Here is a 12,754-nt window from a genome sequence, read left to right as displayed (position 1 = left end):
ACTGTTGTATTAAAGCTAGTGTTAAATAGGGAAATCACTGTATCTTCTACAATGGAAACTAGATTACACACAGCAAAAAAAAAAATTTGCTATTATTACTTTTAATATGCTGACTATAGTAGGAAGATTTTAGGTTGGCTGACTTACAAAATTATCAAGGTAGGTAAAATTAAGTGTAATAGGCAAAAATATACATTTTTACAAACACATCTATATATCATGCCATGTAAGATAATTCTTTGAGTGCTAGAAGTGAACACCTCTGTACTTTATTATATACACACACACATACATAGGGGTTGATTTATAGTCAAAGTTGAAAATAAAGTTGTAACTATTGTGACCCCTACATTTGCTGGTGGTCTGGGGAGGGTGACATTTGTTTCTGTTTTAGAGGAGCTCTTTGCTGTGCCTATTCTATCTTCTTACCCTGCCGATTTGGGGAACAGGGCCTTGCTTTTCATAAGAGCTATTAAAAAAAAAAAAAAAAATAAACTGTCGGTGACATAATAGCATAGCAATAGGACAATAACACAACTTACAGAGCAGAAAAATAAAATATAAGAGATAAAAGGTAGACTGTACTTTATTATATACACACACACATACATAGGGGTTGATTTATAGTCAAAGTTGAAAATAAAGTTGTAACTATTGTGACCCCTACATTTGCTGGTGGTCTGGGGAGGGTGACATTTGTTTCTGTTTTAGAGGAGCTCTTTGCTGTGCCTATTCTATCTTCTTACCCTGCCGATTTGGGGAACAGGGCCTTGCTTTTCATAAGAGCTATTAAAAAAAAAAAAAAAAAAAAACTGTCGGTGACATAATAGCATAGCAATAGGACAATAACACAACTTACAGAGCAGAAAAATAAAATATAAGAGATAAAAGGTAGATAACATATGTGGTACAAAAAAGACAGCTATGTAAATTAAAATTTAGGAGGAGGGAGACCAAAGTGGAAACCCATGCAAACACATGGAGAACATGCAAACTCTGTGCAGATAGGGAAGTCAAAGTGACTGAAATCAGTACAAAGTCAAGTCATTTAGACACAACAAGTGAGATGCTTCATTTGAAGATCTGTTTAGTTTAAGGTAAACTTCACACGGATTTGGAGCTCTGTATCAAACTTTTTTGCCTGCATTAATGCTTATAGTGGTTGGCAACTCCCAGAATACGTTAGAAGTGTCCAATATCTTAATGGGTTTTTTTATCTTTAGAAAATATCTAAACGAAAAAGCAAAAATGTTATATATTGAAGATTTTCAGTCCTGTATTTTTAAGTGGTAATCCTGCATATAACACATATCTAGGGTAGCTTAATGTATCCCACTGCATTTATGCAGGCACAGCTTTGTCCCGCACTCTTTATTTGGGCCACATATACAGTATATTCTCCTTTCATCATCCTCATGCATGGGGAGCAGATTTGTAGCTGAGAAAGCAGATAACATTGTTTAGAAGAACAGTGGTATATTTTATTTTTATTCTTAGGTTCTTCTTGAGTTTTTTGACATTCAACAGCAGAGGTCTTGTGTTTTGCACACATCACATCATCAATGGGGGCAGTAAAGAGTGCTACCCACTGTTATCTTGAAATGCTGATTCATTAACAACCAGCACAACAGTTGGGGCTGCTGAGCAAGACCCAAACCTCTGGCAGCTGCTTAGGAACCACTGTTCCACTCACCCATCCGAAGGGGTATCTGAGGGGTGTTCAAGAGCATTAGCAGTTTATTGCAGTGCAAGGGAATGGGCTCTATATCTGCAGATGACACCTATGACTAAATGTATGTTGTTAGTGGTGTATATTTGTGGTGTACATTAAAGTTTTGGTGGATATCAGCTTTCCTGGAAAATCAAATTGTACCAAAAATATGCACCTATAATTTTATCGTATTCATGTATAAAAGGAATAGAATAAATTGAGTCTTAATTTATAGGAGTTTTTTCACCTTAACTTTGGATGAACATTGTGTATAGGATTCTATATGGAATACACAGGTTTCAAGTATGTTTATTCCCCTTATGGTTGGACTTGTTTTTTTAACCTTACTATCTTTGTAATTGTAGGGTTTTGGTTTTTGAAAAGCATCTAATATTCGTTCAAAATCTTTTTTATTTTGTGTGGAAATTGGATGCTTTTACACACAAAAAAATAGAATATTAGGTGCATTTTTTGTTTATGATATAAAAATAAATAACAAGATGTACCTAACCGAGAAAGGCCCTGTCCGTCACTTGATGCTAGCCATCCTTTGTAAATTGAAAAGACCTAGGGTGCACAAAGTCACCTACTTCTTACTAAAATACTGCAAAAGTTTAAAATAACCATCAAGAGCACTGTTTATTTGATCAATAAATTGTATATACTTGATTTACATAAACTTGGAGCAATTAGTTTTGTAACATATTTTTACAGAGAATTACAATAACTTAACAACAGTAAGTAGTTTAAATAATGATCTTGGAATAACAATGTAGATCGCTACCAGATATTGTCTGTTATCTGTAACAAATGCAAGAGGTCATTTAAACAAGGATTAATGTATTGTTCTTTGTAGTTGATAAATGAACTTGTCTTTTGTTGCCTTGAGATGCTGTAATCATGCTGCCCCAGACAGAAATGAAGCAGTTTATTAGTGTTTGTGGTGTACTGCAGGTTTTATATTACATTTTTCATTCACTCAGCAGAAGATAATATTATAGGAGTATATAATCAAAATAGGAAATATTTATCTAAATATTTTTGCATTTTTATTATTTTGTTTTATTGGTAGCGCATTTAAGAAGAAAAAATATAGACACTCAAAACTTAAAAGTAATTTGAAATAACACATCTTTCTTCCTTTATATTCAGATGTGTTTTAACTTAACCTTTACGTTTCTAGTAACCATTTCAGTTTTGGGAATCTAAATATTATGTCACCAAAACTTTCAGAGAAAATATTTCTACAATATGTTTCCATTATGTGCATATACTTGAGAGCAGCAGTAAGATTATTATATATATATATATATATATTTATTTATATATATTTATATATATATATATATATATATATATATTAGGACAGAATTCTTTAAAGGTAAACTCCTGACAGATATAAAAAAAAAGAAAAAGGTAAGGTAGTGTAAATTCTTGAATTTGACTTAATTTTAGCTTATTGCAGTCCCAGCACATCAGAAACTAATTAGTTGTTTTGCTCTTACCTGTTAACAAGGAATGTACTGATAGGAGAAGAGTAAGGCCATGTACACACTTCAGATGTGTTGGGCCTGTCTTGGGCAAGAATCTGACATGTGTACAGAGGCTGTCCGACATTGTCCTAATGGATCCATGAACAACAAACGATGAAAAACCACAATAGTTGTATAGGGAAGATACCGTAGTAAGGTGCTGCTCACTGCCCCCCCCCCATATCTAAAAAATGGCACTGTACAGCACATGTTTGTTCACCTTTCAGTCATTTGTCACTGGACACGATGGTCAGTGTGTACTCCGCCTAACCGAGAGAGGAGCTTATCATTCCATTGCTTTTACATTAACTGTCCAGTGGAAAACTAGGGGAGGGACAGGACTTGTAAAGGCTCTTTAGACTTGTAGTGGAAAATCAGTCAGTTACTTGCACCAGGGCTATAATACTATGCACATAGAAGCAGTGAACACATTTGCACACTTAACAAATGTGTTTGTGATAGCAGCATGATTCTTTCTCATGTGATCAAAGCAAGATGTCAGTTCCACGAACTATAATGCAACCAAAACGCAAACAGAACCACATGTAAATAGCGTGCACACAATGGTTCCCAACCACTCCTTTAGGTTAAGGTTGTGGTATACCACAAGGTTGAAAGAGGCCTACGTTTACATAACTGCAGCAGAGAAATATCAGGGCTTTCCTCCCACAAAAAAAAGATGCATTAGCTGTGCTGCAGTGCAAAGATCATGTTGATAATAGGAGGGAGCATTGTGCCAGAGTGGTGAGCTCATTAGTGTTCTGCTTCTCCTTTTACTGTTGAGTCACAAGCTGCAGGGGGAGAACATTTGTAAGTCAAAGTAAAGCTGCAGCAGAGAACATTAAGTTCCCCTCTGCTGCCAGACTTGGCTGTTCTATGTATAAGTATTTCATTTGTTCATTTAGTAATTTCCCTGAAATGTAACTTTAAAAGTATAAAGTACAGACAGCCTAGCCCTCATGATTGCAACGCTCATGTAGTTTATACGGGTTCAACATGAAAATCTGTATCATTGAAGTAAAAAAGAAAAATGAAAATTAGCATAAACTGTGTAAATTTTAAAATGATAATGACTCAGAGGAAAGCGGCTTCTCCGTTATAAATAATGGATTGTTTTCTGCTTAAACTGGTCATATTTATTAGTGAAAATTCTGACAGTAAGATTTGAATAGATTACTTTCATATTTAATTATTCAGGAATAACAATAACTACAGACTTTGCTTAGGATACTTAATAGGAGAAGACATTGTTTGAAACAAAATATACTATAAAGAAATTAGTACGCCATTAAATGTATTCTTTTTAGTTTTCTAAAGTTTTTATTATCAGTTTTCAATAAATAACAGGTACCATGATAATTATATTAATAATGCAAGAAACAAGCATCACAATACTGCATTAAAGGCAATAAGCAGGTAATTTGTGATAAGGAGAGGAAAAGGGAAATAATAATAAATACAGAAATCTAGTAAGAAAAATAAAACACAATTTACAAGGTGTAATATAAGTATAGATCTAGAAATGTATTTTTTAGCCGTGTAAGTGCCTAAAATAAAACCAATTCAAATATTTTTAATAGGAAGGGAAGGCAGAGTGGCGGCTTCTCATTCACTTTCCATTGACAGGCTCGGGACAGGTCCATGATAACTAGTGCTCAGACTAAGTGGGTTGAATGATCCTGGCCATTATTCAGTCTGTAAAACTTAGGACATCAAGTGCCAAAAGGCAGTTCTGTGGGGATAGCTTTTAATTGAAAGCCCTGGCTATTTTTCAATTTTACCAAGCTATACATTTATTGGGCTGTATTTTTCTACTTTAATTCTGTTTTAAAAATATACCAAAAAAACCCCTCCATGAATATTTTTTAAGGTATTTGATTAGTTATTATGTGAAAAGGAAGTAAAATAACTCTTGTTCTTTTGTAGTACTAAACCTTTCACTCAGATATATTGTCAGTTTTGTGCACATCAACCACTTGTCAGTCATCACAATCTCAGCATGTCAGTGTTCTTGACCTAGTTTCCTTTCCTGAAAGTGCACTCATTCCTAATATTGCAACACTTTAGTTATGTTCACAGAAGACAGAAAAGGATCACACTGTGCATCCTGTAATTTGAGGGACATGAAAAGCTAACTGTTATATGGAAATATACTATTTTTTCAAGGCAGTATAAGAATGAACTGAAAAATAGAGTATGTTACTAAATAATATGTACTGTAGAGCAATGTAATACAATTTAATTCATTTGGTGGCTGTTTAAGTGTGAAAGCAAATAAAAACAGCACCTAGTTTTTGGCTAATACATGTGAGATTAATAGCTATAGGATACTTTATACAAAGATTGTTCAATAAAACAAGGTACCTAAAAATTATGGAAAATATGGGGACATGTATAGTGAAATATAAATTTAGTGTATATGTGAAAAATTACAGCTATTAGTAAAATTTGAACGTGGCTTTGTGATGTGCTTAGCAGGGATAGACTTTTATCATATAAAATCCTCAAAATGACCAGTGTTCCAAAAAAAGTGTGTTGCTGTTTTAACCGTCTGATGTAAATAAAATTGATGTGAATATAGTCATCCTCATTTATCCAAGTCAATTAGAAGAAACTTTTCAAATTTTTCAACATGTCATCATGTTGACTGCCAGCATGTTAGCAAAGACCAATAGAGATTACCAACAAGTAGCCAGACACCTTAAAAGCCAATCTCAATGTTACAAGACAACTTTGAAGACAAGCAATGTATTACAAGAGCCCAATTAGGACTGCTTTCATGTACAAGAAACAACTGCTAAATTACCAAGATTGTCAGATTGCCCATATGTCAGTAGACCTATATGCCTAATATATTCTGCACATCTGCATTGGTCTTGAATGCATTTAAAAGTAAGCACACTGACAGCTGTGAATTTAAAAGCATTTTTCTTGTTGTAACAAGAATATCTTTTAACAATACGGGAACAATTTATTTCATATGGCTATATATTCCACTTAAGAAAGTGCCACTAAGGAACCAATTTATAAAGGCGAGCATATATTGCTATTTGCATTCTGTAATACTCTGATGTGGTATACACACCTCAACCCAAATTTGTCAGTCCATTTAAAAAAACAGGCCACAATATAGAGCCTATGTTTCCCCAAGGAGTTCTCTGTGCCTAATGCAATGTAATTAGAAGAAAGCCAGTCATGTTAGATCAAGTTTTATCTTGTCTTTTTATATAGGACAGAAAGTAGAAAGGCAGCTGTAAAAGATGGACACAGACAATACTTCCATATAGACTGTCCAGTCACATCCATCTGGAAGCATATACCCACAGAACATTGGTAGGATTACATCTCCCAGTCCCAGATTGTAATACAAGTTGAATTGTACAGGAAGAGCTGAAATCCATGACCACACATGGGATATTCTCAAAGTACACTGCAAAAGCTGAAAAAGAGAATTGAGGATAACTATAAAAATAATATTACTACATTGTGTACAAAGTGTTTGAGAACATTGTTACTTAAAATGTACTTTACATATAGTTCTGCAATGCATGCTAGTTTGCATTTTTAATTTTTGTGATTTAATCTTTGCTTAGCTTTTTGATGTGCTTTTTCTTGGATACATTCAGTTTTTTTATTAATTGCATAACTTTTGCTTAAAAGAAAAATGTATGAACGTTTTTAACTTTCACATGGACATTATAAAGCCATAGGGTAAGAATAGACAGTAAATAATATCCATAAATTATACAAACCCTTGGGTTACTAATAAAGTGATGTTATAAAGATGCAAAATAAAGGATTCATATTTTATTAATAAGGCTATTTCAAACACTTATTCCATTAAATACATACCTAATTACCTCAACTTGACTTGAGTAAACGCAATGAAACCCCAACATGTTCATTAGAGGAAAAGAAAGTTTCTTTTTTGTTATTTTCTTACTTGGAAAGCTGGTCATAATTATTGTAAATATTTGGTCAGTGGCCACTGTGTTAGGTAAAGATTCTTTTATCACTAAACTGCTAGATACTTTTGTATAAGTCCTTATGTCTTAAAAATGATATTGATCTGTTAATATTATAAAAATTTAGCTAGGCATAGCATATATATTTATACTAATAAACTATGGTACCTTCCACATTTCATTAATAAACAGAAAACAGAATACTATACTACTGTGACTGAGGAACTCAAGGTATCATTAACCCATGCATATATATTTACATATTCTGATCAAGCAGTAAAACTTGGGTGGTACAAAATAGCTGTTTCTGTAAATTCTGGATGATTTAACATTAAAAATACATAAACCAAGATTACCTCCCCTGAAAACTACATGTTGGAAAAAATCTTGTCAGATCCAGAAACATAGGCAGTTAGATTTGTGTGCCTTGTTCTATAAACGTTGACTTTAGCTTCACCTCCAAGCATCCATATTGAGGTCAGTAAGGGCATCTCATAAAATAGAACCAGTCTAGCAAGTGTGGGGAAAAAATTTAAGATAGATACTGCAGGAAAGTACAAGAAAGATTATGAGAAACAAATCAGGATGAAAGCAAAGGAATGCCTACCAAGGATGTTTACCTAATAAGTTTGCAACATCAACCATTCCCTTTCTCTATTGTAAAATATTTTTTTTTTCTGTGTAAGTGTTCTTTATTTTTAAACTAAAAAATTAGCATCCTGTAAACTGCCCTGAATTTTTTTTCAACAGAAATTCGAGAAGCCTTCCAAGTGTTGGACCGTGATGGGAATGGCTTTATTTCAAAACAAGAGCTTGGCATGGCAATGCGATCGTTGGGTTACATGCCTAGTGAAGTTGAGTTAGCCATTATCATGCAACGCCTTGACATGGATGGTAAGTGACCAACATACCAACTCAGTGCAACATTATTCTCTTTCTGTAAAAACTTAAATATAATAACCTGTTTAGGTTTTTAGTAATGTCTAATTTATATATTTTAGTTAAATAAACATTTTATTTTAAAGCTGACAGTCAAAGGAATGTATTTTGGCATATGTTAAAGCCTATTTAAAACCACAACATAGTGCCCAACAGCGCATAAATTTTCATGCATTAAGCTGCATTGCATTAGACAGCCCATTCATTTTGAGTGTGTTGTCAACACTTCTTAAACAGAGCTACATTTACATTACAAAATTATTGCAATCAGAAAGCCTCTTTGAAGCAGAAGTGCAATAGAGTCGTGGTTGAGTTTGCAGAAGTTCATTGCAGTCAACCACACGTCCGCGTTAACCTTGGTGGCATAAAAGCAGTAGGTTGGGGAACAAATGCAACAGAGTATTACATCGACAGTGCTTTTTTTAACTTTAAAGGGAATATTCATTTTTTGGGTGATGAAGTTCTTCCCAAACAACTCATTAGAATTAGCTTCATGTACAGGAAAACACTAATATCCTTGTGTTACTAATGATATAAATTACATTGGTTACATCTTTCAGTATAGCAAGATTTAAGCATCAATGTAATCTTGCAGAAGTTCCTAATTTATGCAACTCTGCCCTTACCTGACAGAGGGGTAGCAAGCTCTTTTTTAAGCTTTGTTTGCTAATCTCAGAGGTAGAAGAGTTTTCAGTTCATTCAACAGAAACTAACATAAATGAAATGTTAGAAGCTATATTTTATATAGACATTCTTTCACAGTTTTGATCTGATTCTGTGTCTATATATTTTCTGGATGCTATTCCAAGGAGAGATGGTTGTGGTCTGTAATTTATCTCAGAAATGCCACTGCCTGACAACCACTTACATTTAGGAACTAAGGCTGCATGCTAACTAGTGATATATCACTTAAAATGACAGTTTATAATGAATTTCCAAACCATATTATCTCTTTGCATTCTAAATGTACAATGATTCATGATTACTTCCTTATTTAGGTCTGATGATTGCAATGTGAAAAAAAGCTTTTGGAGAGCCGAACAAATAGATTAGAGTTACCCTTTTTATTTTATAAAAAGATAAATGGAGATATGGCTTTTATAGTGTTAAATGAGTGTGGCTTCTCTGAAGCAGACTAGGTTCAATAACAGTGGTTAAACCAGTGCGGTTTAGTTATAAGTGTGAATATGGTAAACACAAAACAAATGTCTATTTACAATAAGATAAATGCATTTTTTTGTCTTCAGCCTAGGAATTAAGATAGTTTAAATCTCTTTAGTCCTCAGTTCCATTCTCAGATTTATTGGGCCTGATTTATTAAAGCTCTCCAAGGCTAGAGAGCATACATTTTCATCAGTGAAGCTGGGTAATCCAGCAACCTAAAAGTCATTTTCTATTTGTTAGTAAATGTTTTCAACCCTGGATCAGATCCGTTCCAGATTTGCTGGATCACCCAGCTTTACCGATGAAAGTTTATCCTCTCCAGCCTTGGGAGTGCTTTAATAATTCAGACCCATTGTGTCTAACACAACACTTAGAGATCTATTTATAAAACAGGAAATCTTTCAGGTCCATGAGTTTCAATGGCAGTGATTGATTCCCATCAGGGAAAGTTTAAGGGAATGTCAGATTCAGTGTTTTATAAATAGAGCCTTTAAAGGACAACGATAAGTTAAAAACAGCATACATATATATAAATAAACAATTTATTCAATCCAGTGCCAGGGCATGTAGGATAGTTTTTTCCTTACTACCCTTCATATCAATAGGGTATCAGCTGTTCGCTATTTATAAGAAACTTCTCCTGTTAGAAGACATTGATTAAAGAGATAAGGTAATAGCCACAGTTCTGTAGAACTGTAGGACAACTGTCATGAGGTCATCCAAAGCTTTTTTTTAAAAGAAGACTTAAAATAATAATAAACAGAAATATTAAAAATTAATATAAATCCTACACTTACACTTGCATGCATTCCAACAATGTCCTGAATTCTGCTAAGGTCGTCTTACTTCCTCTTTGATAACCTACCTCAATCTCAGGTACTGTATAGCAACCCACCGCAAAAAAAAAAAAAACTAAGCATATGATCTTTCAAATTGGTTTTATTATTATCATCTATTTTTTTTTGGAACAGAAGTAATTGTTTTATTATCTCTACACATCCTCAGCAGAAGTATTGTTCCTTTTTTTCCATTTTTCTGATCTCATACTACCTTTTATTCTTGTAATTTGTTTCTTCCTGTAAGTTATATATCTAAAAAGGTTTTGTCTGGTTTCTTAAAATGTAAACCTCCTTTTTTTGTGCAGCACCGACTGTCTGTTTCCTTGTAGTGTTTGACATTTTTTTCTCCTTTACTATCTTACATAGATTTATAATGAACCATAATGCTTACTCTTACTAATGTGCCTGACATATAATTTAGTTGCCTCAACAATGGTAAACTTTAAAATTATCCATGTATAATGCCATTAAACTTTGTAAGGCCATATTGAAAACCCTGTTTTCAGCCTTTTAAAGCCTGTACAGGCCGCATCAGTATCAGCAGTCAAATTCTTCCTAGATAGACCTGGTATCAGGAGTAATAGATGAAACTGATAAGTAGCTAATTAGCTGGGATGGTCACCCTGCTTTCTTGGAGCATTCACTTGTCTTCTTTACCCAGCACCCTCTAAACCCTACATTCCTTTACCATATCTCTCCCTCGCTTTTTCTCATTAGACTCTACGTTCTTCTTTTATTACCCCCTTTGTGTCCCCCTTCACTTACCACCTTTCTCTTATTAAAAACTGTCTCCTGTCATTCACTACCTACTATGTCTGCTGTCCTCCTCCTTTTACCACTCAATACACCTACCACTCTCTGATAACTGTAACTTTGGTGAAGAAAACCCCCCAAAAAACATGTGAACTGGATATCTATAAAAGTTCCATTAAAAGTTGGAAATTGCAGTCATATGGCTAAAACTACTTACTAGAGCTAGACAAATGTGTGTACAGTGCTACTCCAGCATTGTTAAGTGATCTTAATGGCAGATCACTAAATGAACAACCAGGGGTAACTGCTGTCATTTCCTATGGCAGAGGATGCAGTGGTATAATTATTTCCAGTTGGCAATATCTGGCATATGGACCTTATTCTTGTGTTAAAGTTTTCTAAATTTATTCTCATGTACTTTTTTTAATTACGAGGGGAGCTTCTAAAGCTTGAGCAGAAATACTCCTTATTTACAGATTAAAGAACTAGGACTTTGAAAAGCTTTCCCTGTTTCTGCAGTATCCTAGCTGTGCATGGTAGTGGAATTGACTCATCACTCAATATGAGCCCCTGGAGTTAAAGATGTCCTTTCTAAACTGGTTGACATATCATTATAGAACCTCCGCTTGCTGACTGGGGTCAAATTACATCAATACAGCTGCATGGACATATTGCACAGTTTTCCAAGTGGTAATGTATACATTAGTGTCAATGGGGAACTGTCAAAGCAATTACATGTTTGCTTTTCGTAACTCTCTAGTAACAGGGAAAAAAAAACTGATTGTCTGTGAGATAAATTTATTTTCCTGACCAACTCCTTGAGCAAAAGATAGAGTACATGTTTAAACAGTGATGATTATTAATTACATATGGATTGATGTACTATTACACATTGAGCAAACACTTGACACGGTAACTTGCAAAGATCTAGTGACATTTTACCTCACAGGGCAGTTTATAAATCACCTACTGAAAAAGGATTGGATGTGATTGATGATGTGTTCCATTCAATTTCTGCCTATTGACGTCACCAATTTTCACATCCTGTAATATAAAATAGCAATGTAAACTTTAATTTTTAAAAATAAATGAAACAAATGGCAGATCATAGAAGCAGATGGTCAGTTCATGCTATTAAAATTGTCTTGGTTTATCATTATTTTGCTTCACATTCTTTTCTTGGCACATTTTGAACATTTACAGTATAGAAATAAAAACTGTTACAAAGGGACAGTTTAGTTAAAACTTTACAATTATCTAAGGCTAAAAGTTAAAACTGGTTGTATGCAGTATAAATTCTGCCATGCATTTTAAAACTAGTTTCATTAATAAACCTTGCGTCAGTAGAATTGTAATTTCTAGAAACATCCTGGATAGGTAATTTTAAAGCTAAACTAAAACCAGAGTTGAACAAGGCAAATTCTAATGGGAGTCAGGTTTATAACTGAGTATAGAAGCAAAGTGGTGGAGAAAATATCTGTTTTATGGCCCAGATGAGCTTACATTATGACTATCCACTATCCTCTCCAAATTTAGCCGGGATGGCAATCAGATGCCATGTGACACCCAAGGTACAATGGTTTAAGAAGGATACATTTCCTAGCATCTCCAACCTTGATCTGTTAACAGGAAAGTAAAAGGCATTAGAGGTCCTAGGTGTGTGGATAGGTACACAGCTACAGCCAAGCATAGCTACATATTGGGCGCTTGAATTTGTAAAGTTCATTTCAAAAATGTTATACTGGAAAATTTACACCTTTATGATTTTTTTGGAATGGTTATAAATGACTATACTCAACAAAATTTCTTAAGGGATTTGCCTTGTTGAATTTTGGGTTTAGTTGGACTTTT

The 12,754-nt window shown here is 34.0% G+C and overlaps 1 protein-coding gene across 2 annotated transcripts in view; it reads left to right on the top strand.

Moving 5' to 3' along the window:
* CALN1 (calneuron 1) overlaps positions 1–12,754 on the top strand; it is a 139,401-nt gene that overhangs the window by 67,002 nt on the left and 59,645 nt on the right. For both annotated transcript variants that reach the window (XM_072415952.1, XM_072415943.1), the window contains exon 3: positions 7,959–8,102. In XM_072415952.1, coding sequence (XP_072272053.1) covers positions 7,959–8,102 — 144 coding nt within the window. The remainder of the gene's footprint in view (positions 1–7,958; positions 8,103–12,754) is intronic.

This window comes from Pyxicephalus adspersus, chromosome 1, assembly GCF_032062135.1.
Source record: "Pyxicephalus adspersus chromosome 1, UCB_Pads_2.0, whole genome shotgun sequence".
Taxonomy (NCBI): Eukaryota; Metazoa; Chordata; class Amphibia; order Anura; family Pyxicephalidae; genus Pyxicephalus; species Pyxicephalus adspersus.
Note: the sequence above shows the minus strand (reverse complement) of the source record. Positions and strands in the feature narration are given on the sequence as shown.